At 38.6% G+C, this 26,975-nt stretch overlaps 1 protein-coding gene across 3 annotated transcripts; it reads right to left on the minus strand.

The window, feature by feature from the left end:
• Window positions 1–3,061: 3,061 nt before the first annotated feature.
• Window positions 3,062–25,205, minus strand: mcoln1a (mucolipin 1a). Of its 3 annotated transcripts, none has more exons than XM_034689033.1 (14): window positions 24,966–25,205; window positions 13,411–13,685; window positions 13,106–13,273; window positions 11,933–12,089; window positions 10,497–10,578; window positions 10,103–10,199; window positions 8,184–8,283; window positions 7,811–7,917; window positions 7,474–7,623; window positions 7,219–7,320; window positions 6,928–7,050; window positions 5,788–5,994; window positions 5,563–5,693; window positions 3,062–4,908 (listed from the first exon to the last, which is right to left on the minus strand). In XM_034689033.1, exons 1-14 carry the CDS (start codon window positions 24,994–24,996, stop codon window positions 4,872–4,874), a joined length of 1,767 nt encoding a protein of 588 aa, XP_034544924.1. In that variant the 5' UTR covers window positions 24,997–25,205; the 3' UTR covers window positions 3,062–4,871. The 3 variants fall into 3 exon arrangements, with proteins under 3 accessions (XP_034544924.1, XP_034544922.1, XP_034544921.1); XM_034689031.1 differs by having other exon boundaries at window positions 13,411–13,688; XM_034689030.1 differs by having other exon boundaries at window positions 13,411–13,694.
• Window positions 25,206–26,975: the final 1,770 nt, after the last annotated feature.

Raw genomic sequence — 26,975 nt, forward strand, 5'->3', positions numbered from 1 at the left:
ACATCTACAATGAAGCAACCAAACAATTTAAGACCTTCCATCATCTTCATCAACAATTAACCTCACCACAATAATGACCAAAGTACCAAGTGCTGGGTCACTCAGGAGCATTCGTTGGTATTCGTTGCAAAACTTAACATTTAAGGTATTCGTTGCAAAACTTAACATTTAAGGTATTCGTTGCAAAACTTAACATTTAAGGTATACGTTGCAAAACTTTGGCCATATTAATACATCTTTGCTTTTATTAATGATTAAGGCAAAACCACCCCAAATAATGTTATTCCGTTATTTATTTATTATATATGCAAAGGGGCAAGTACCATTCTTAACATATATGACTATTGATGCATTGTAGTCGAGTAAATGCACTGCTAGTTTTCATCTGCAGCCCCTAGCTACCTACCAAAACTGAATAGGTATTACTACTCATAAACCAAAATCTTCTCAGGCCCACCCTTTGCTTGGTTAAACCAAAGGAAAAATAAGAATCTCTGCAAGGGGGCTTTAAGCATGAAAAGTTCAGTAATACATGTTTGCTGATTTTACTTAATCTAATCTAATTGATTTTGGTCTATTTATTTTATGTTTTATATGTATTTTATTTATTGCATCTTATTATTATTATTATTATTATTATTATCATTATTAATATTATTATTAATATTGTCATTATCATGGTTATTATTATTATTATTATTAACATTATTATTGTATTCGCAGTCACTGTATTCATTATATTTTGTATTTTGCTACTTATTCTCCTGACTGTGCAAAAGGGTTTGCAGGAGGGAAGGGAAGGTGTTCCCTGTTCTCATATGTTCAGGAAAAAAAACAAAAACCAATGTATACAATTGTACTGTGATTTAAACTTGCTTCTTGAAGAATAAAAATGATAAAAAATTAAAAATAAAAAGTTCAGGAGATGTGGAAAAAATAAAGCATCAACCCTCCAATTACACGCCTTACTTTTTTCTTCCAGCCACATGTTTATTTTCCATGCTTAAAACAAAATCTAAGACACCATGTTGCAGGAGTTATAGTCCCCCCCCCCTCTTTACACACACACAAAAGTTTTTCTTTTCTTGAGATCTGGATAGCTGTAGGGCAATGCCTTAATAAAACTAGATTGAACAAAAATTCTCTGTAAGTTCTTTTGGTCATTTTCTTTACTTATAGTCGAGCACAGTGTCTACTTTCCTATGGTACAAGGCCACAATAGCCATGAGCTGAAAGCTGCAGCTGCATGCTCCACAATAGAAATCAATGAAAAGAGGGAAGACATACAAAGACTATTGCAGCTCACAGAGAGGGAAAAGGAGTGAATGGGTCGACATGTGACATTTTCTGTTGTTTTCTCTAATAAAGCCCAGAGACTAGAAAAGAGAAGGGAGACTTTTAAAAGAAGAAAAGGCATTGAGGAAAGAGAAATCTGAAACTCTGTGAGTGAAGGAAGGAATGAAGGCTTACTAGAAATCCTTAACCACGACCTTGCTAGCGCACCCAATCTCACTGTTCCTCAGTGAGCAGAGAGTGTGAGTCATCATGTCTCAGCTCTGCCTCTCCATCCCTCTCTACAGGACTCTGGCAGCTGTTTCATCAGCAGCCTGTCAGCCTTTCCTATCGGCAAGGGAGGGGAAAATACCAGAACTGTCCATAAAGTTTCAAGATTTCTCAACTTTAACTCTTGCTTTGCAAGTTCTTAGAATGCTTTTTTTTTTGTGCAAAATAATGTTATTGTTGATGCAAAGCTGAACCCAAAAAAATAAACCCAGGCCACAGAATGCTGCTTTTCAGATTCACAAAAGTATGCCAGGAAACTTACTTTTTCATCTTCTATTTGCCTAAACAATATGCACTAATGGCATCCATCACTAGATCACAGAGATACAAAAGCCGCTAAATATCCTGACTTCCTGCCCATTCAATTCCAATTGCTTCATAATGTTGTTACACTAAGGCGTGGCTCAGCACAGGCTCCTGGTGAAAATCCATAACATAATTAGGAAGGACTGAAAATCTACAAGGCTTTCATACACAGACTTTGCTTCTTTTAAATCCATTTTTTTGTTGTGGTCTACATGTAAGCCACCAGTACCTGGTTGTAAAGACAGCTGCAGACACTGCCTGTGGCATAAAGCACACTCAGTGAGCTGGCGCACACAAGCACAAACTCATTATTGAAGATATACGACAGGAAAAGGAAACTGCTGCTGCATGGCGGTATTTTTCATCCGAGCTGCTTTGTTAATATAAAAGGCTCCAAACTTCAAATAACAGGGAACAAATAAGCGAGTACAGCATGCTTCGATTCAAGCTGGGATCAAACTAGCATCAACAAAAGACCACACCCAACATCAGCACTCTGACATTACAAATTCTGGAGCAAGGCTTTTGCTTTTGCATCATTAAGTGCATGAACTGCACTTAATGAAATAAGTTCTACACATAGTTACAGTATGTATTATTATGTGGGAGAATGAATGCAACATTTTTACGAGGTGCACTAATATAAGAGTTCTACCTTTCCCTCCCTTTTTCACACAGTTTGACATGCACCATCAAGGTATGGGCAGAGCAGTACATAATATATGATGATATTAGGCTAAGTGGGTGGAAGGCAGGGGATGTGCTACATCAGCTGCCAAGCTTTGCTGTGGATGCTCAATAACCAGGAAATGAGCTCATCATATCGGACTGTTCTGAAAAAAAAAAAGAAAAAAAAGAGCCAGAACTGTTATTTCCCCTCTGTGAACCCTTTGTGCTGCAGCATCGCATCAAAACACGCCACAGGTTTCACAACAGCTGTGTTCGACCATGTGTTAGATTGAAGGATTCATTTGCAAGAAATACGCTTTCAAACTTTCCCCCCAATGATCTAATGGACTATTTTTTAAAAACATCTGCCATGAGTGGAAAATTAAACTTGTAGTATTTGGCCACAGTTCTCATGCATTTGTAACCAGACACATGAGCAACAAGCTCCATCTACTGGCAAACCAGTGGAACTGCCCTCAGTCATCCAATCAGATCATGCAAAAAAAATAGAATGACACCATGATTACATATCAAAGATGATCCTGGAAACTTTAATCAGCAAATCCTCTACTAATATGTCACCAAATGGATGACTTAAAGACACTTTTACATCTTCAATGTTTTCATTTTTGGAGTAGTGCATATGTATAAAAAACACACAAAAACATCAAAATGTAGGAAGGTACATTTAGATAATTAGATAATATATACACGCTTGTTGTACCATCTAAACTTAGGGCCATGGGTACATTTGGCACATTTTTGCCATTTAGATCCAAACTCCATCAACATATTTAGCTTATAAGAAACACTGCAGTCTTATTAGACTGAACATGCAATGACAGAAAAATGTCATCTCACCCTCCATTAATCTGCTACTGCTCAAACAAGACATCAATTCTTGTTTACAAAGAAAACTATGCTCTACTAACCTTGTGGAGTCCAAGCTGTTTGACCCCTCAGCTATTGTGCGTTTAATGCGGTACCAAGAGAATGAGAAATGAATTAATGCTGCAGTTTCAGGTTACGGTACTCAAGAAGACATCATTACAAAGACAACACGGGCTAAAAAGCATTATGATTCAGTATGACAGGACATGATTACAGAGCTACAAAAGAAGTTTCTGCTTTCATTAAGTTGGCTTGTTATCTATCAAAACCCTGTTCTACTCTGCTCAGGCATTTCAAGTCATTTTCCTCCTAAAACAAGTCAGATACAGTTTGAAGACATCTGACAGTGATTCACAGAAAATAAGTAATGGACTCACATTCTTAACTTCTAAACAATGCATCAACTCTTTGTTTCTTGACATACATTCCCAGTGTTAACAAGGATCAGGAAAAGCTATCCTTCAGGCAATAACTATTGCTTCATCAGTGAAATATGATGATTAGATAAATACAATTCATCACACAAATTAATGCAGCAGTAAATACAACATCTGCAGTATCTGCATGCAAAGGCAACATGGTGTTTGTGTAGTGGAAAGGCAGGTAGAGGAGAAGCAGTTTGAAATTTCATACTGAAGTTTCAGCCATGGGAGGGAAAACAAATCAATCCCTCTTGGTCCGTTTGTTGTTTTGTTTCCTGATATGTTTCTGAAACCACCTCCCTGATTGTCTTGAAAAAAAAAACGGCCTATTGAAAGATGGATTTCACTCAGTCTGCATGAATTTAAACATCCCATGATTGGCGGTTTTGACTCTAGCGTCTTTGGCTGAGTGGATCTTGAGAAAAGATAGTGTTGAGAATATAAAGGAAGTCATGGCATTTCAAATAATTGAGTTGTTGAGATGAATTTTTTTTTCTGATGTGTTTTGGTATGAAGGCCTTAATTAAGGAACACTTTCTTCAAGAGGTCTCCATATGAAATACTATAAAATGAAAGCACAAAAATAAAAACAGTCAGAACCATGTACAAACTACTGCAGTGTACCCTGTTTCTACTTAATACTTCTGCAAAAAGGTCATGTTTCTTGTTCAGCATCATGCATCACTTGATACATAAGAAAGAAATACTGTTTTTTTTTTAAAAGAAGAAGAAACAGAGAAATGTCTGTGCATTCATGACGCTGCAGTCTAGTTCATAAATAGGGAAAGCTTCAGTCCTGCATCAGCCTGCAGCTTTCTTCTACATGGAGTTGAGAAGGGGAGAAAATAAGGGAGACTTCTGCAGAGTGCTGGTCCAGCCGATGTTGACTCCTCCTTCAGATGAGGTTTGACCCAGATACAGCATGTTTGTACAGAGACACATGGCATCACGAGTGTGCAGTTAATCCCTGTGGTCAGCAGGGGGGGACAGTGAGGCTTTGTGAGGTTACTGAGGTCATCTTCAGTTCACCAGCAGGTTGTCCTCATATGTAGTTGTTCTGATTGAATAAAACAAAAGCCAAGTGCATCAACTTTCCACTGTCAGGATTTATTTTTCGCACCATTTTAATACATTCCTATTTAGAGTTATGTCATGGTGTAATGTTGTGAATGACACCAAACAATCGACTTGAAAACAGCAAAAATATTGTAATTTTTAAAGCATGTTTATCATTTTTATCTGTGCTCAACTTACTATGATTTCACAAGCAGAAATAATTTTTAAAGGCTTTTTTTGACAGGGAAATTAGAAAGGAAGACAAGGGAAGTAATTGGTATGACCTGCAATAATGGTCCCAAATGGAGAATGACACTCAGGACAATGCAGTTATATGGTATATGCCTTCAAAACTAGACCACCTGACACCCCATAACACCTGTTTTTATAACTAAAGGTTGCATAATATATCAGAAATGCATGGTGGTCATGGTTTTCTTCCTTACATGACAGTTTTTCTGGCTTATAAATTGATCTGAACATGTCAACAGTTTTGTTCCTTTACACGACTAGTTATATCACACACTATTTTTCCTCTTTATCTTTGTTGCTACTTTCTATTAAAATCTAAACATGCAGAAATACTAATAATAATATATGTATTTCGAAATAATAATATATAATCACTCCTAGATAATAATTATCTTCTCCTCACCTGTCACAGCAGCAGAAAAACGAGCACGGTGAGGTCTCCAGAACCCTGAACTTCCCCGAGCTTGGTGCGTCTGTACACTCTGCTATGAAGGCATGCAGGTCTGTGATATGGATGGGTTCTTGGGTTTGATGCTGTTGAAATTAAAGTCAACGTTATCATATATTTTTTTATCACATTAATAACTCTGAAAATATTCTAGGGATCATAAAAGCATGTCTTTTCAACCTTGATGGTCTCGTAGGCTCCCGTGATGAGAGCGATGAACAGTGACAGCACCATGTAGATGAAGAGGGAGATGAAGGTGTATAGATACACCTGACTGAACAGCCACACCAGTGTGCTGGTCTCCTGCATCTCTGAGAATGTCACGTACATGTCGTCCCCGTTAATGAGGGAGAACAGGCTCTCTGACACCATGGACAGAGAGCGGAACTGAGGGAGAGAAGACATGAAGCACAATGAAAACTCTGTAAACAGTGATGAAGGAAGATTAACTACAAGGTACAGACTCAACAGCTACAGGTGAGGCAAGTAATCTAGAGTTTGATTCTCACTGAGTCACTTTCTGTGGGTGTAGAAGTTCCCACAAAGACACCAGAGTTTGGAGACAACTGGTTTTCTATGGTTGTCCACCTCAGTTAGATGTGTCCTTCAGATTAAGGAAAGTATTTTCTGTGGAATGAAACCAACTAGTTGTATGCAAATCCTATCAGTCCGAATACCTGACTTTGTTGAATTGTATTGAATTAAATTGAATTGATTGTATTCGTTAGGGGCACCGCAATGTGACATAGTCCAACCACAGAGCATGAAGCGGATGCGTTGCAAATAGAGTTTATAGCTTATGCTAATTTTCTATGTGGAAGTAGTGCGACAACATGAACAATAAAATTGAACTTAATGAGCAAGTTTGAGGTATTATGCTCGAGGATACTTTTACTTTGGGCTATTTTTAAGTTATTTGGGCCTTTTTTGCCTTCAGTAACAGGACAGCCAAAGAGAGACAGGAAATGTGGGTAAAGAGCAGGGGAAGACATGCAGCAACCACTGCAACAAGGACTATAGCCTCTGTATATGGGGCGCATGCTCTAAATATACAGCTATTTGCAAACAACTTTCTCAACTTTAAAGCTGATTATATGTTTATAACTTTCTCAACTTCTTTCTGCTGCCCCTTAATAGCCAGAATAACAAGTTAAAATAATAAGTTAATTCAAGTTTAATCAGTTGTATTTGTATTGCACTAATTCACACTAAAGTTATCTCAAGTCACTTTAAATCAATAGTGGGTCAAGCTACAGAGACAACATATTTCCAACATGACTTTTAGATGTTTTACCCACTAAATGATTCAGATTGTCTCACCTTGACATGGTACGGTCCCAGGACGATCCAGCCACAGAAACAGTATCCAAGATAGATGACAGCCACACAACAGCAGAACCGGATCACATTGGGGAACGCTGCTCGCAGTGTTATGATCAGGATCTAAGGGAGGCACAGAGACATTAGACAGAACAAATCACAATGATGGAAAGAGGGTAACAGCTGGGTTACAGTCATCATATCAAATCATTCACAGCAGGATTTTCTTATCTCTGGCCAGTTCTCAGATCAACAGGTAGTTACAACATTTCAAGTGTATCTGTGACTTACATTGTACTTCTGGAAGAATGTGAGGTAGCGAATGACTCCAACCCACACCAGGAGCGTGGAGCTTCCCAGCAGAATGCCACACACATCATATGAAGACATATTCTGTCAGGAGGGAGGAAAGGGGTTTACTTCATGGATGCTGGCAGCATAATGGTACACAGACACACCATGCTGTGGTGTTAGTTAACCTAGCCTTGACTAACAACAGAGGTAGCATCGTGTGAAGGAAACTAACAAGCAGATTTTGTGTCATACCTTAGTCTCAATGCCAATTTTGATAATACTGCCAGTGATGGTGAGGATGTCGCTGATGATGAGGAGGATATACCAGCCGTTTATGAACTCCATTCGGTCTGACCAACACACTTTCCGATCTAGAGTGGCTTTGAAGAACTGCACAAACTCCTGATAAACACACAGAGGCAGTGAGTGAGACATTAGCAGAAACAAGGCACACATAATGAAAGGCTTGTTCAAAAGACATTCATATACTCATATACATTAGTTCCTAATGCTTACTCACTTTTTTCTCAATCAACCATCCAAACTATGAATATGCATAACTTGGTGATGTTGTCATTGACTTTTGTACCTGTTGCAAAAAGATGCCTCGCAGTATGGAGCGTCCACATAGCAGCAGTGACAGCAGGCACACCAGAGCAACAGCCACATCAAACGCTACACGTGTGTAGCTCTCAGCTGAGGATTTAAAGGGAGAGAGAAGAGCTTTTCAGAGTGTTTTGGCTGGACACGATGGTAGTTTATCCACCACCAGCACTTAAAACGAGTGATAAACTACTTATTCTAAATACTGGTGGTGGAGCTTTAACAGCACACGTAAATCTCTGGGTTTTTTTCAGTAATGGCAACTGATAAAAAACATTAACACATATTTATTCTCGTCCCTTCTTATGATACATGCTACAAGCTGATCAGTCCATCCACTCACTCATGTGGTGACTCACCGTGTCCGGAGATGCTCGGGTCTCTGCATTCTTTGATGAAGGCCTTATTTTCTAACCGGATCTTCACCTTGCCACTGTGAGCCTTGTTGTCAAGGACTATCTGTAGAGAGAGGTGACCATCAGACAGTCAGTAAAGGTCATGACTTCTAAAGTTTTAAGAAATGTTAGGGGTTAAAGAAAAGCTATCATCATGTAAAAAAAACACTGTTCTGATTTTTTAACTGATTTTTAAGACGAATTATTCAAATTATTTGATGAGGATTAATAATTATCCACTAGAGACCTCCACTTTACTGCTCACCACAGTGACAGCTCTGACAAACCATCAAAGCCTTTATTTAGGGGGTAAGTAAGTAAATAATAATTTAGTCTCATTATTGAATGATATGAGAAGTAGGAATTGAAGTGCTGTGCTATAACCCAAAACTAACTGTAGTATGCTGATTTAACTTGCAAGTCAAAATGAAAACAAACATAAAATAAAGAGCGTTCCTTAGAAAAACAACTTGTCTACTTCTTTTTTTTATTATTATTAGTGATATTCGTGACAAAGAAATAAGCAAAAGAACAGTTAACAAAATTATACCCAACCCATGGCAAGGAACAGCGGCAACACCAAAAGAAAGTTTACAGGTAGTGAGCTGATTGCATGTCAATAATGTTCAGACGACTGCCGTAAGATATAAAAAATCTGAGATATTGAAATGTAATGTTTTTGTCAAATTATGCAGTTAGTGTTAAGACATATTAAGAGCATTTGGGAAAAAGGTTGCAAATTATAAAAAAAAAAAAAAAAATGCTAATAATAATCCTTGGAGCAATTGGATGATTGACAGATCAAAACTGAGGGAGACAGAGAAAGAACATGCAAAAAATGAAATAGGGTAAAGGGGGGAAAAAAGGGCACACACATATACATACATGCACATACATACACCCACAAACATACTCACACACAAATATATATACATACAGTACATACACTAATAATAATAATACTTATAATGAAAAAGAGCAAATAATAATAATAATAATAATAATAATAATAATAATAATAATAATAATAATAATAATAATAATAATAATAATAAATAGTAAACAAATACATACATGACTATGCAATTACTTAAATATGAGATTTCAGGGCATCAAACGTATCGTAATAGTTAAGGTGATCTCCCATAGTACATTATTATGCACATTCGAGGTGACCGCCATGAATACCATAACGCAAAAACGTGCCTAGTTCTTGTTTACTGCACTTAAATTGAGACCACTTTCAATAAACTACAAAAAATATTTCCCCCCTAGTGCAGATATAGCCTAATAGTTGGGGGGGGGGCTGGGTTGATTCCAGCCTGCGGGACCCTTCCGACAAGTTATTACCCCACTCTCTCCCGGTTTCCTGCTCTATCCACTGTCCTCTACTTTTTTAATAAAGGTGTAAAAGCCCTAAATTATATATATATGAATATATATAAATATATATATATATTGTATGTATTTCCCCCTAAAAAGAAAAGAAAACTCTTGTGTCAAACTTCTTGACTTGCTCTTTAATAAAGCCCTGGAAAAGCATGATAGCACAAAGCAAAGAAATTTTGAGGGAAACTGTGATTTGAGTAAACAGTAAAAATCCCAGCATTCACAAAAGTCACTTGAATGTTTTCTTTTTCGAACAAAAACAGATTAGTTTGGGTTACCACAACAGTTTTACAAACAGGGAATTACAAGTAATTTCTTTTCAATTGTTCACAGCAGTGAAACGGCTTTTAGGTCAGAGGTCCCCTTTGAAGTCAATCCTTATTCTTGTGACTTTGTGTAGTTTACATTTGGACAATATCTACTTATTATAACTATTGGTGCCTATAAAAATAGCTATCATTACTTGGTAGTGTGTCCTTTCCTTTGTTGCTCACCTTTATGTAAAAAGTGTAGCAGTCTGGGATTTCGTTGTTGATGATTGTCTGTATATTGATTGCCTTCAGCTGGAAATCGATGGTCACATTAATGAGCCTTTAAACAAAATGAGACCACACATCAATAAATGAGGAATAAAAAAATACTTTGAGGCAGAGGAAGACATTTCATGATGCCAAAACAGCTAGAAAGACCACAAACACACATAAAGCAGGTATAGAAAATGTGCATACCTGTGTGTTTTCATACAGTGAGCTTGTACATGCTTGAGTGTGCGTGTGGAGCACTGTTAAGTGACTTGTTGAATGTCATCATCAGATACTACAGAGATAAAGGTCACTGGTCGAAGCAAAATGAGGTGAAGCTGAAGCCATGTGAAAAATGAAGCCTTACTTGTGGAACTTGAGTGTAATGTTCTTGTAGCTGTCAGCAAACCGACCTGGAGGCATGGAGAGCGGGTTTACACCTATACAGTCTGAAAAGAGTGAAGAGCAGACAGACAACAGTAATGCTGAGTAAATACTAGCATACATAAGGTAAACAATCACAGGGGTTTAAAAAGGAAGAATTTCACAGTCAGGTCATATGATTTGTTCTGAGTTTACAACACGAAACAAAAGATGCATGAAATCTTATAACTATAATAAATCTAGAGCAACACAAAGAAGCACTACAAGATTTTAACATGGGGTTGTTTTCTTGTTCTAACTTCTTCAAATCACTGAGCGTTCAAGTTCAGTTTGAGCAAACTTTAGAGGAAGTAAGAAACCCTGAGGATACACAACATCACACAAGAAAGTACACACACATCGAAGTGTGTGACCAAAAATTCAAAGGACAAAGTTTAATCAGTAACACTTCCTCTTCTTCAACTTCCTCTTAAGCATTTCTTTCTTTCTATAAAAGCATTAAATAGATAGTTTCTGTAGTGTGGTTGGAAAAAGGTATGAGGACAGTTTCAGTGTGGATCACTATACCATATTAGTTAGTTATAATCGTAGCTTTCTTTATGAAGATATTTTCATATAATCACAGCTTTGTTGACTTTAAAATCCTCCACTCAGAATGACCACAGGTGGAGCTATTAGCGAAAACACTTTCATTACATGTATAGTGTTTAGAAAGGGGATTATTCAGTGATGTCCAGGTGTCAGATTCTACACTGAAACACTCCGTTGCTCACCCCTCCCGTCAAGCGACGGTGGCCTTTGAGGACAAGAAGCTCCACAGATTCATGATAAGTATCATCCTCCCTTTGTCAAGTTTTGGTAATCAAAAACTTCTATCAATACAAATTCCTTTGTGCACAACAACATCTGGTAGTTACTTTTCTGAGACTGTATCCTCAAATGTTCCTCCTCCACAGAAGTTGATTTTATGCTCCTTCAGGCAACAACTGTCTGGCACTCTGCTTGATTCAAATATTAACAAAACATTCCAAAGAAACCTGATGTGCTGAGCTATTTGTTGCACATTCATCTTCATGTAGTCTGCCTATGCTGCACAAACACTCCACTTTTATGTGTGTATTATTCAGGGAAGCACCCACCTAGAGTCTGTGTCATATATTCTCGTTAACATGCCCTGGTACAAACTGCCATGAGGAAATATTGTGTAATGTAACAGTTAAACCCCTTGATGGAATTACCACACTATGTTTTTAATGTGAGTGTTTCAATGTTTTCTAAATTCATCAATGCTTCACTATTAAATCTGTTTTGTGGTATCTTGTCACAGTGAGAAAAAGTTCACACATTAGCATGACACAAAAATGTATTATTTTCAGCCCAGGATTAACTCTGTTACATTTTGCAAAGTAATTAATGTACCTGTCATGATGTGGGGGTCTATGATAAAGGTGTCATTGGCTGGGTCGATGCTTCCTTTCTTGTAATACTGCTGGCACAAGGACAGTGCACTTCCATTCACACCAACATCATAGACATATGCATAGCGTCCCACTGTGGTCTCTGGCAAGACCAGATACTGGGGGAAAGAACAAGGGTGGAAAAAACTCAAGTCACAAAAGCTTTAAATTGGACAAAAAATAAATAAAGCAGGAGTGCAGGCATTAACAGAAAGAAGTTTAAACCTAACATCTCTACAATTCCCAAAGTGAATGGCCAACAGTGGAATATAAATGAACCAAACTTTAAAATGTGATAAAGTACTGTAGCTGTGTTTGAAAACAAACACATTTTTTGTAAGCTCTGTGCCGCTCACCATCTACACTCTACTCTGAACTTAAAACCTAGTCTGAACATAAAAAATAAAAAAACCTACCAAAAAATACTTTAAAAATCTGAACTACATATCAGTTATATTTATACACTGCCCGTCCAAAAAGAAGTCTCACACTCTCACCGCCTTTAGCTTTGAGTACAGCACGCATTTGCCGTGGCATTATATTGACAAAATTTATGTCCATCCACAATTGCATTTATTTTCCGTAAAGGTATTGTATTGATAATGGGAGAGTCGCTGCACAAAGGCTTCTTCAGCACATCCCAAAGATTCTCAATAGGGCTGAGGTCTGGACTCTGTAGTCAGCTGTCCTCATTCTTTGGGCGCATAACGTTACTGAAACTAGAGCTGACCAACTGCAGCAATCCAAGATCATAACACCGCCCCCACAGGCTTGTATGGGAGGCACTAGGCCCATCACAAGGTAAATCTGGACTCATCAAACCACATCCTTAGTTGTTTACTTTTCTTGATGCAGGCCAATAATTAGACCCTTCTGAAATAGATTAACATCCTTTCCACGACCACAGGATATGACTTCAGACATGGTTGTTTAAGAAATGAGAAGCTACTCACCGCATCAGCTAGGGTTAAATAAGTTGTTGCTAGCTGAAACATATTAATCACTACAGTAATTATCCAATGCAAGGCTCTTACTTGCTTTGTTAAATACAGGTGGTAACTTTTGTTTTGGACGGGTAGTGTATCTTATGTCTCTCTTGTACTTGAACAGCTTTTACAATTTTCTCAAGGCTTACCTGCTCCACAGCATAGACGATGTGGTCGTAGACATCATTCTGAGTGTAAACTGCAAAAGAATCATCTGCGGACTCGTCGTAGTCTTTTAGAAAGAGGTGTTTGAAGGTCATAGTGTTCTCCTCTTTGAAGGTCACTACCACCTGGTTGCTCAGGCCGAACAACACCAGCTGCAGTAAAGGGGAAGAAAAGTCAAGTCAAGGATACGGGAGAGAGATCAAAGACATTTTGCATGTCTGGATGAAAAAAAAAGTCTGTGGTGATACATTAAAAGTGTTACAGTACAAAAATTGAACACAAAATGTACCTGAGCTGTGACAATGATGATCTTGAGCAGCTGCAGGATCAGCTTATAAGGCTTGCGACCTTTGGCGTGATATTTATCGCAAGGGCTCATGAAGAAGTACTTCAACTTCCGGCGAATGGCCTCCTCTTCTCGCTCAACACCAACCCAGTGACCTGCCATCGTCGAGGAGTAGCCGTGGTTGCTGTGGTTGTTGCCATGGTTGTTACTCTGGTGGTTCTCTGTATGCTCTCCGCTGCCATCTGTGGACCCATACCGAGTCACAGAGTAGATCAGGCCTCCTCGTTCAGAAAGGAGACAAAAAAAACAATGTTTATTTGACAGGATAAAAAGAAGGATAATAAATCCTTGATCACAACTCAAAGACAACTGATGCACACGCTGAGGCAACAAAGAAATCATAGCACTCTTTATGTCACAGAAGACTTCTTTCAAACAAGTGTTTCTACAGATCAAACTTGAAGTCCTTTGTGTCTCAATGCCAGTGTTGGATTAAGAAACCCCTCAGATAAGGGCAAACAAATATTTGATCACAAATGTGCTCATACTGGTCTCTGTTGGATAAAAAGCTGAGATATTTCGACATTTGGGCAAGTTTAGCAACAGTGACTTGTGTCCGTGATATGTGTCTACATTGAGATTTAAGGACAGCCTAATCCCTGCGTTACATTATTCATACTCTTTGAGTTGCAAGTTAAATCAATTTGAGTATCTTCCTCAGAAAAACTGTGTTGGGCAGGCTCTTGAAGATACTACTTTCATGTCCTCATAAAACAACAACAACCACAGGGAGATTCTTCTTTTTTAAATGTATATCTTCTGCATTATGTCTCCAGTCTTTCAGTTGATTAGGTATTTATTAAGTGTTAAAGTAAAGGGTTACCATCACCCTTTTTTTTTTTTAGCTATCCTAACACTAATGCATCTTATATGAGATTAATCAATTTTTCAGTGATGTTTGTCTGAACCATTAGCTCTCTCGATACAAATATTTGCAGTGTGAAACTGATCCTCTGCGTTTACCCTCGGAGGTTTTTTGATTGCTTGTTTGTTTTTTTCCTTCTACCTAGTAAAGTATTTTGCCTTTTTGGAGCCTTCAAAATGCCCGAAAACTCACCAAACTTGACACACTCATCAGGCCTGCCAAAATTTTCGATATTCTTTTGGTTCCGTGCAAAAAGTCCCAAAAATCGCTCAATAGCGCCCCCTTCTTTCCAACTGGGCACCCCCTCGAAACGGTTCAACTTACATGCATGACATTTTTTTCACATATCTATGAGGCCAAGACCTACAAAAAAGATGTATTAAACACATTGACGATTCAAAGTTATCGGAAAAATTTTGCGAAATCTAAAAAAATTGGGGGCGTGGCAGATATGCAGGCGATGCATCAAACGCACATGTCTTGCCATAAACAGGAAGTGGATTTTTGTGGGCTATACAATGCACAAAATCTCACCAAATTGGCCACACGCATTGGCCACGCATCAGCACAGCAACATCTGCTGCACATCAGGCGGTGGCGCACATCAGGTGGTGCTTGTGCGAGGGCCCGTTCATTGCTGCTTGCGGCTTTAATTTTTCTTTCGTTTTTGTATTTGTTTTTCTTTTGTACTTTTGTGTTTGCACTATATTCCCTTTTTTTTGTTTGTTTCATTTATTGTTTATTGATCTCGTTTGTTTTGAATGTCACTAGCCCGTCTTGTATTTCTTTTTCATCAATAAATAAAAACTGAGATTAATTTCCTGGTTTTATTGGGATTATTTCACTGGAATGTATCTATTACAGTTAGATGTATTGCCACGAAATTAGTGAAAACTTTAGTTTGAACTGTAATATCTTTAGTTGAGACATTGCTTTAAATCAAGCATCATCAAATAAAGACCTAATTTGTTTTATGAGCAAATACTAATGGCATTACTAGCAGCCACAGTTGTACATTGTTTCTGTTGCTTGAAATGAAATATTTAAATGATTTCTTAGTACATGAGGCATAAATAATTGAAGCTTTGTCACGAGGCTGTCACTCCAAAAACTGTCAAGTGAATGATGAATCAAATGTTCGTGGTAATTAAGCGATTAGGCATTATTACAAGACCAAAACAAGAGTCTCTATTGTGCGGCCCCACATTTATGTCTGTAACAACATGGCTTAGAAAGAAAGCACTAATCACATGAAACGAGCTGGTCCTCCAAAGTGCTGAGCCTGAGTCTGGTCTTTTCTTGCCAAACTTGACTTTAACCCTTTAACCTCCTTTAACCCTCTAGCACCAACAGCATCAAACGACAGCATCATGTCAGCAGCAAAAATCTGTATTCACTGCTATGTCCTTGTTTGCAATGTTAACAGTTTTACTCCTCTCTGTTCCCTCTTGCACTTTGCTAGTTCACATGATCTCACCCTTTTTACTCAAAAGCCACAAAGACTAATCAAAAGAAAAAGGATTAATTAAAAGGAGTAAGAGTGAAGCCTTCCTTTCTCTTTCTTCTCGTTTAAACACTAAGACCAATCTAATGCTAGGATTAGAGCGTCACAACAAACCGCAATTTGATCGTCATTGTGTTATGTACGGTGGCTGGGAAAGTGCAATGCAAATTTACAAAGGATGAAACACTTATACCAAGTTGGCATTAGCAAAACAATTTTACCAAGGCCAAAACTAATTTACATTAGTAAATCAGAAACACTTTACAAGCGACAGAACATTTTACCCATCCCAAAACAAATTTACAAATGACGGACAAGGGACATATCATTACTTGAAGTGATCTGGACTTTTCCTGTCAATCACGGTCATCCTGATGTGTCCTTTCAAAATAAAAGGCAAACGAAATTTGAAAAAAAATGGAAAAATCCTGGATATTTTCAATCAGAGATTATTAATAAATCTCAGTTTCCACTGATCTATTGTAGTTCAGACTAATAGTTGACAACCTAATAATGTAATCCAGCCAATCACAGCTTGATCTGATGTGTAAATTTAAAATATCAGCCATTTGAAATTTGAAAAAAATAGCGCTGCACTATTAGTCTGAACTGAAATGACTCAGTGGAAACTGGGATTCTTTGTTTATAATCTCTAATTGAAAATATCCAGGATTATCTCTATTTTTTCAAAGTTCATTTGGCTTTTATTTTAAAAGGACACATCAGCAAGACCTGTGATTGGTGATAGGACAGTCCATTTCTCTCTGCCAAAAACAAACCGCTCACTCGATCCTTTCCGGATGACCTCCGGCATATGGTACATTCCTTTTCCGTCAGGCCCTGCCATTTGTAAATCGGTTTCGGGACTGGTAAAAAATGTTCTGTCTCTCGTAAAAGTGTTTCTGAATCCGTACATTTTGTTTTCTGAAATGCTAATTTGTTTTGGCCTTGGTAAAAGTGTTTTGCAAATGTCATTTTCTTTTATAAAATGTAAAAATGTTTTCCAAAATGTACCTTTGTGAAAGTGTTTCATCCTTTGTAAATTTGCATTGCACTTCCCAGCCTCCGTAGTTAATGAGCATCCTCAATAAACACATCGTTACAGACCTATTTTTTGCAATTAATAAGAAAAACTGTTAACTGGCATCTAACATCAGCATGCAACCATTTGACCTATCAACTGGAGCCATGAATACAAGGACTGTACATGCACACAAGTGGAGCACCTGCTAGTAGTCAACTACTGTCAATAGAAGAGGGATGAAAATGAAATGTAGTAGTGAATCTGTGTGGGGGATAAAAACAGCACTTCTGCTAAATATGTTGCGTCTAAGCAAGACGATTTTTTACAGACACTTGTAGTTTTGTAAACATTCAGAATAAGAGAAAGATAAAGGAAGTAATGGCTGTTATATGCTCATTTCCATAATGATTTATTACAGATGTGCCTCACTTCACACAGACAAGTTTCTCTGAATCTTACAGAGTCTACACATTTGTTTCAATCAGTTAAAGTGAAAGGGAGACATCTACCTTTCTACAAGTCTGTAGTATTGCAGGACTCTGGTGTCAGCAGTAAATAGCAGACATACTACAAACAGGAGACGTCAAGCAGCAGGAGACGTGCAGATTCCTGAGACGGTTTGGTTAAAACTGACAAGTATTACAGTCTGGCTAGACTGGGTTTGACAAGGGGAAAGAAAGTGAACATCAGCAGGTAAGTATGAGGTTAAACAGAGTAAGCCAACCAAGCACTTTGGGGAAGGGGAAACCACGGCCAACTCCTACTTTATGGATAATCTTCATCAGGATGGAATACAAAGCAGCTTTGAGATTATGTAAGGTTCTTTAAACACTTGAATTAGAAAATAAATAAATAAATAAAGACATAACAAATACCAAAATATTGTTATTGTTAAATATTTAGAAAGGGTTTAAACACTTGAATTAAAAATAAATAAATAAAATAAAGACAAAAAATACACAATTATTGTTATTGTTATATATTTAGAAAGGGTTTAATCTGAAATTTCCGTCTATTCCACTTTTTCAGCCCAGGTGCTTAAGGCACATAGGTGTTAACTGTGCAAACCAATGAGTTTGGTTCTGCTCAAGGTTTCTCCACTTAGATGGGAGTTTTTCCTGCCACTGAGGCTGTGGCAGGGTCGGTCGTCTATCAACCGGAAGGTTGGAGGTTCGATCCCAGCTCCTGCAGTTGCATGCCAAAGTGTTCTTGGGCAAGACACTGAACCCCAACTTGCTCCCGCTGTTGTTCCCTGGTGTGTGAATGTGTATGAATGAGATTGGCTAATACTGATAGTCCCTTACTACTGTATATAGCAGCCTTTACCATCAGTGAGTGAATGTGGTGTGAATGGGTGAATGTGATGAGCAGTGGCCAGAAAGAAAAGTGCTATATAAGTACAAGTCCATTTACCATTTACTGTTGACAATGCTTACTCATTGGTGGATACATGTTGGGTCTCTCTCCATATTGCAACATACATGTTACGTGTTGTGAGGTAATTTTTGCTTGGATTTTCTACACAAATAAAATAAAACAATTATAACCGAGTATGTTCCAAAGACCTATGATGTGAAAAATATGCCATGCGGAAATGCACGTCTTAAATGTTGCAATAATGATATGACATGGCATGAAAAGGGGGGGAAAAAAAACAATTAAGAGTCCATGTTAACTTTGACTGACAGTTTTAATGCTACCTCCCATTTTGTATGTTTTAGACAACACCTGTGTTTGCAACATGTCTCTCCTGAATCCAGAATAAATCAAGAAGCATTTTTTGTCTCACCACCAAACTGGCACCAATTATTGAGGATAGCTGGTGGCTAGTGTGAGCTTCATCTGACTGCAGCAAAAGGGTCAAATGTATGCATGCTGAGATACAAAGCATTGCTTCTTGACAGAAAGAACTTTTTTCTATTTATCTGAATTAATTCAGATTTTAGGGTGTGTGCACGCCTAACGTTCAGCTTTGTTTGGCATGTTCAGACATCCTTTAAAGCTCTTGTTAGGATATTTAGGTTTGTGTAGATTTTAGTGCCACCTCGCGGGCAAGGCGGTACCTCTTATGTCCGCTGATTTCATCCTTAAAATTTAAGAGTTTTTTTTAACGAAAGTCTCATCCTGGTGTCTTTTAAAAGTGAAATGTACTCATGGAGAATCTTTGCCATGAATAAAAAGCTAGTTTCGACAGTGTATGGTTCATAATTTTGTCTGACACCTACCCAATGGCAGCTGTTTCAGGTTATAAATTTAACTACTGTTAAATCTGGAGTATGACATGTGCAGGAACATGTTTTAAGCATTTTTTCTCCATGGAAGCCCCCAAAAGTAGACTGCATATTGACTGTGAGGACTTACAGTGTGTTCAGCTATGTGCAGTTTCCATGCTCTTTCAAGTATCATCCTCCTTTGCCACCCTGCCAAGCTACCTGTACAGTAGTTGAGCACAGCCTGCAGTAGCACTCATAGTTATGAGGGGCAGACGGACCCACTGTCCACATACAATTCGCCAAGACCAACCAGCAACTACAACTTAGTCAGCAGTATACCACTGTTTCGTTAAAATGTATGATTTTTAGCTAATAAGAGCTAAAATTGGCACAGCTAGACTGATTCGACTCACTATGTAACCAGCATGCTTTGCACATTTAGGTGGTTGCTTGCTTCTTTGAGCACCACCCTCTGGATAAGGGGGCCATAATAATAGAAAAAACTCTCTGCATTTTATACTGGTATATTGATCGCACTGGTGGTGTAAAGGAAGCAGCTTACTTTGTAGATGGCAAAAAAGGCGTTGAAAGAGTGTCTTACACACCAAATTTGATGGTATATAGAATCAATCAATAGTGATGATCGCCAATGCTTTTGTATTAATTTCAGTCTGTTTGAGAACCAGATAACTCCTCACAGGACCTTTAATGTGAGTAGAGTATAGAGTTGGCTGCTACCTGCACCAAGCAAAAGCAAAAGGGAGCGTCTAAAACGATTAAGCATCAATAAATGATTCAATAAAAACCTTTGGGCATATCTGAGCTAGACAACAAAGCAAATCATTTCTGTCTCCAATCAAAGCTGGTCAACATTAAAAAGGAACCAGCCACTTAGTTAAAAAAAAAAAAACAGATCACAAAGTTGGCTTATCAGGCTTAACACTTGTCACATGCCTTTAGCGTGCTTGACCTGACTGCTTTGGAGGAACAAAGAAGAATGGGGTCACTCATTTTGTTCACTCAGTTTACATTCAAGAAATAACTCGAATAGTCATGATAGTTGTAGCTCTTTGGATACAAATGTGTTTTCAGGATACTTTTTTCTGCTGCTCCTCACTCGACACAACCTTATCTAAAGGATTACTTGGTCACCAAAGTCAGCACGTGCAAGAAGAAGAAAAAAACTGCTGAGTCAGGATGAATCCAAACACAAGAGACCCAAGGAATCAGAAGAACATACTAATGGGTTTGTAGAGAGTGGAAAGAAGAAGTGAAACAGGGCACAGATAGCTCGAATTTTTCTGTAGTCAGCACATAATGTCAAAGAGAGTGTGCCACAGAATTTCATTACTCAGACAAGTTAGGGACTAGCTCATACTGCTTATGCATCATTCAACGTCAACATAATACAAAAAAATCAGATTTTCCTGTTTTAGCATCGAACACAACTGTGATTCATTTCATAATGTGGTTTTAAAGAAGATCATTTTCAACTATACCTTTCTCTTCAGGACTTGCAGAAATCAAAAGATGGAACAGAAATCAGTTTAAAATTAAAAGTTTACAATGATGAAGTCTTTGTAATTTATGTTTTTTGAGTCTTTTGAAGCATTAGAATGCATCATACTGACTTATAAGTCATACTCCATGAGTTAGCATTTGACACCTTGAGCATTGTTGGACTCGTGGAGACAAATAAGCAACAAGGAGGGGGTCTCAATGATGTCACTCATTGGTTCTTCAAGAGGTGTTATGCAGCCCTACAATGATGGATGCCATTAAGGGATGCTGACAACATAACATTCGATCAATCCAGCAAAAGGCAGTGTTGGGTTAAGGTGGGCCTTTAGCCTCTTAGTAAACAGCTACACCTCGCCAACAGGTTTGCCAACTCAGCCACGCCCCCAATTATGCACATTTAGGCAAATTCTTAACCTTAATATAGTTGGAACGACTGTTTCTGAAAGGACCCCCCAGCCCAAATCCAGTTTTTACAAATAGAAACAGCTATTTAGACCATAGACTGTATAAATAATGGACTTAGTATCCGTGACGTCACCCATCTGTTTCTGAAGTGCTCGGCAGGAATCATATTGGAAATGCTGAACTCAACCTAACTGATGTCCAGCTAGTGTGAGGTAAAGAGGCGGGCTTTGAGCCTCCTAGACAACAGTTAGTGTTCCCGCCTGTCAGTCAAGTCAGCTGTGCCTCTCATTATGGAAAACTCGTAATTTTAATGTCTTCGAAATTACAGTGTTATGAAAAAATCCCCCCCGTACAGTGTGTGCTGGTCGAGAGATGAGCTATCAGGACTACACTTGTTTTTTGTACCAGGCTGTAAACATGTTTATTTCTGCTGTAAAGATCGTCTTTTTATTTTTTTATTTGTGTGTATGTGGTTTCCGGTACTCCCAGTGCCAGCCTCAAGCGGGCACTTGAGAAACTGCAGTTTTTAACACTTCCACATTGGCTTCAATTCTCACGGCCGGAGGTTGCCGCTTGATTTAGACCAGTCTGTAATGCATGTTTATTTCTGCTGTATGCTTTGGTGTGGGACTAATAGTGATTCCTTGGCTTTTGGAGCCAGCCTCAAGTGGACACTCAAGGAACTGCAGTTTTTCACACCTCCACATTACCTTCATTTTTCAACACCAGAGGTTGTCGCTCAATGAAAATCTGGTGCCCTAAATACCCACAATCCACCTTTACCCACTCTTATGCACTTACTCTTATGCTATAAGCTGCTTCTCCAACTTTATCAAGCAGTGATGAGGAGCAAGCTGTATAGTCTTAAACTCCACTCTGCCAGATTTGTTTCAGATTCTGACCTACAGCCTTAGGTAACCTACAGGTGGAGTTCTCTTCAATTCATGTGGCAAAATTAAAAATCCACAGTTTGGGCTTTTAATAAATTTAGTAACAATTATAATAGGTAATCACTTTAATAGGTTTACTATTTAAGCCTGTAACACCCTCAAATTATGTCTCCGGTTTCAAAGGCTTTGTTTTGTTTTCGGCTCAGCGTCGGTGAACAAACCCTGAAATCTTTATTTTACGTCACTCTCCTGAGGAAATAGGATTCAATCTGAGATTTTATGATAACCTCATGTGGTAACCTGCTGTAATCCAAGCTCATAGGGATCAGTTCCTGCAACAGCCCAACACCTGCTGTTAGCCTGTGAGACTTTGAAACTATAACACAATTAAGACTATCTTTTGACTTGAACAAAATTCACTTAGAGTGACAGATTTGCTATTAACTCTGCAAAATGCAAAGAAGGCAAGGTGTCATAGCCGTGACAGGGTTGCGTGCCGTGGCGAGAAGAATGAAAAACAGCCAAAAGAATCCAACCACTTCACATTTCAAAGCAAACAATGGGCAGGAGTCTGAGCGCACACGTATCTTTGATCAGAGGAGTGTGTTGATCGTCACGCCGGATAGCAATCGGACAAACAAAATTGGGCGCAGGACATCGGCCGTGTCGCCAGATTTGACACAAGCTGAGTAAATCCGTGAAAATATCTGGCTCTTCTGGTTCACAGACGCCCTCGCTGAGATGACGAAGACACTTATAGGGATACATGTCTGTCAATGAAAATCCTAACTGTTACTGGAAATCTGTCAACAACTTAGCATCTTTGCTGGGATCTAATCTTGCTGTAGAGGCCACCCACAGGTGAAGAGTCAAAAACCTTAACTTACACCAGAGTTGAAGGGAGAATCTTGAATACAACAAGGTGATGTACTGATAATGATGTTTGGGGTTATTTGTGGTAATGAGGTGATATTCTCTATAAACTGAAGAGGGTTTGACTTCACTTTAACATGAGCTTTGTCAAACCGAACCCAACTGAAACTTACTTTATTGCTTGTACCTTTAATCTCAGAGGTCAGTGAAGATCTCTTGGGTTCTTTGTGTCCTTGTTTTGAGATACACATCCTGCTTCTGCTAAACTAGGTAAGGAGATAAAGCACTTCAACTTTTTCAAGCTGTCTTCCTTCTATCAAAGTTAAGTTTAGTTTGCATGTTGAGCTAATATGTTTGAATGTTCAGTCCATGGATAATTACTCACCCTCAAATATTCTGACCTCTTACAGTGCACAGAGTAACACTATTAAAGTGGAGACTTGCTACACTTCACCCACACAGAGGAACGTTCCAAAAACTGAAGACTCAATCATGCATAAGAGCAGCTTATGAAATGTTGGGATAATCACAATGCATGAAAGAGTAAGCCATGTGGATGTGCTTGATAAACTCTTTTAGTCAAGAAAAACACACAATTACTGCAGCATTAAACAAGGGGCACAGTGTGGTATTATGGTGCCTGTGCCAGTACTCGTGTTAAGACATGCATTTAAGAAATGATAGACCACATTACATAGGGAAGACAACTCACTTAGAAAAGGGAAACCTCAGATATTTTTTTTGTAAAACTGCCACAATACTAAAACATGCTTATGACAATTTCAAAGAATCTAAGGCTCTGACATTAAATGCCTTGTTTTGTTCGACCAACAGTCAAAAATGCATATCAATTCATAATGCAAAGTAATACAAATATTTCAAAAAACATAAAATCACATTAAAGAAGTTGGAACATGGTGTTCTATAGGATTACTGAATAGAAATTAAGAATAAAATGATTAATTGTTGACAACAATAACTTGGGCGTGGGATCAAATATTGATGCCATCATATATTGTCCTGACTATTATTGTATCACTGGTGCCAAATATCTATATTTCACAATAATGCAGTATTTTCATCAGATTTCACTTGTAATCTGATTCCCATTGTGGTTAAATCCTTGTTGTTAAATGACATTAATCCAATTGCAATTGATCATTTATAGCAGAATTGGTGTATCTTGATATTATCGATCGTAGGCAGTGCATCGGGTTTTGTATCGTTACCTTGCCACTCCTACCTCTATAAACAATTGTTACAATGTTACAATGTCATTTAGCAGACGCTTTTATCCAAAGCGACGTACATACGACATAAGCAAAGATCTAGACAAGAGGAAACAAGATCAGTACAGGTAACAAAGTGCTTCAAGTCAATTTGGGTGCAGGTACTGCCAAGCAGTGTAAAGGCAATGCACAAAAGTAAGCAAGGAATTTTTATTTTTTATTTTTTTAAATAAAATAACAATAATGACCAAAGTACCAAGTGCTGGTTCACTCAAGAGCTGAACACAGATTCCCAGAGTAGAGCAGGACAGTGCGAGTCAACTGTAGCTGGAAGACATGGTCTGCCACTGGGGACAACAGTGGAGAACAGTCTAGCTAAGTGCATAGTGCTTCCTAAAGAGCTGGGTCTTTAGCTGTCTTTTGAAAGAAGAGAGGGACTCTGCAGATCGAATGGAATTGGCCAATTCATTCCACCATTTAGGGACAACAAAAGACAATTCACTCATCAACTAACCAATCATGTCGATTAAACCATATCCAATATTTTTGTATTTCTGTAGTTGCACATCACTCACATCTCTGCTTGCAAAACGTTTGTATGCTACGACTTGAGGAGGAGCATAGAGAGGAGAATCCCATTGTGTCATCATGGGTAAAACATTATGTCCTAACATGCAAAATGACACTGACAGAGCAGATAGGGGAAACACACGTAAAGATAATAACTACTGTAGACTCGGCTAGTCAGAGGATGACAGAGCAGTAACGGCGGAGGTGACTGCAATGTGTGGATGTCTCAACAACAGCAGCTATATTTAAGACAATAGGTAACTCCGAAACTAACTCAAACTCCAGAGAAAACAAATATAAGCGTTTTTGAATGAACAAAGCAATCTTCCATCACAAAAAGAAAAGACTGTTGTATTAGATCAAGTAAAATTGAAAGTTAAATGTCCACACAACATTGATGTTACCTGTGGAGTCCTGTTGTTCCGTCTCAGCCATGAAGTTTACCGCTTAGAAATCAACGAATAGCTATATTATATAGCTACGCCTCCAAAAAAATCAATTGTTTACTGTACCAATAAGTGTTTATCTCTCTCACAGCACACAGCTGTGCAACAACAGCCCGGCTCGAGCTGTTTGGTTCAACTCTCTTCCGCTCCCCACCGTCATGTGACCAACACCACGTGACCAAGTCACTTAGCTCGGGGTTCAGCGCCAGCCTGCCAGCCGAGCACAGGACGCTCATTTGAGGCGGATTTTATGAATTAATCCCGTGCCTCATGCCTTATGAGTTAACAGCTGACAACGTCTGTGTTATAAAATTACAGGCTGTACACACGTCAAATTGTGTGGCCTGATTAAAGTCTAATCCAACGTACTTGCTCATTTCTGCGCTGACTTTTGAGGGTGTTTGATAAACTAAAATTATTTTCCTTTTAAACAATTTGGATATCTTTAGGGCCCGAGCACCGACACGCAGTGGCGGCGGAGGCCCTCTTGTAACCCTAAGGATTATTCTTATTATTATTATTCTTTCTTTCTTTCTTCCGTATTTTGTATCCCCAATTTGCTTGCCTTAACGCGGTGCAAAAGTCCCAATCTGTTGCACATGCACCAGGCCTGGTGAAAAATTCGATATTTTTGTGGCCCCGAAAAAAAATTCCCAAAAATGGCTAAACGGCGCCCCCTTGAAGTTGAAAATTTGAAAAGGCTAGCCCCATAATACGGTTCAACATACATGCATCAAATTTTTTTTGGGAAGGTGTCATGCCAAGACCTACAAAAAATCCTCTTAACGTCGTGGTGAAATCCCAACAGGAAGTCGGCCATTTTGATTTTTCTGTTTTTGACCCCTTTATTTTGGGTATGTATTTGTTCGAACTCCTCCTACAGTCTTGGTCCCACCAACTCCCAACCACGTACATTTTGGAGTGGACAGATTAACGATCAAACGATATCAGACAGAATTTCTCTACGTCAATTTTTGTGGGCGTGGCACTTCACTAAACTTGGAGTACATTTTTTCAACCGCTAAAGTATGTATTTATGTAAATAGCTCCTACAATTTTGCTCCGATCAACTCCCAACCACGCACATTTTGAAGCAGACACATTGACGATCAAAAGTCATCAGACAGAATTTCTCTAAGTCAATCGGTGTGGGCGTGGCCACGCCTCAAACTCTGATGTCTCGCCATGAAACAGGAAATACTTATAGCTCCTTCATACAGTGTTCAATTTGTTTGAAGTTACATACACATGATCAGGGTCCATCCCTCAACACACCTATGGACTCATTTATCTACTACAGCCATAGCGCCACCCTCAGGAAATACACGGTACTGACATTTACATACAATCTCCGATCTCTTCCAAATTTGACATGTTTCATCATGGGCCCAGCCTGAACTCATATACATACACATGTTTGCCATATGAATAGCGCCACCTAATGGACACAGGCAGTATTTACTCTCAGAACATGTTTTTAACATGCTTGTGATCCCAACTCTTTCTATAATGATCTGTGATGAACAATCCTTCAGAACATAATTAAAGACACAGCAGCCCCTACTGGTGACAGGTGGTACTGCAATGTACACTATGCTGATAACTGCACAGGTAAGCTCACAGTTTCAGCCTAGGCAGCACAGCAACACCTGCAGCACATCAGGCGGTGGCTTAAATCAGGCGGTCGTGCACATCTGGGACTCGCGCACATCAGGCGGTGCTTGAACGAGGGCCCGCACATCGCCGCTTGCGGCTTTAATTTTCATTGTTTCTTTAATTGATATGAAAATGCCAAAGTCTGATATATTTTGGTAGTTTTTCAACATCGAGTTTAAAGCTCAGATTAGTGCCAATGAGCTTGCATATATTGCAAGAGGTACATAATTTCTTTTTGCATGGATGTAGATGATGAAAGAATTGATTAACATGAGGCAACCAAAACAATACAGTATACAACAGGGGTGGAGC

The sequence above is a fragment of the Notolabrus celidotus genome, chromosome 7, assembly GCF_009762535.1.
Source record: "Notolabrus celidotus isolate fNotCel1 chromosome 7, fNotCel1.pri, whole genome shotgun sequence".
Classification (NCBI taxonomy): Eukaryota; Metazoa; Chordata; class Actinopteri; order Labriformes; family Labridae; genus Notolabrus; species Notolabrus celidotus.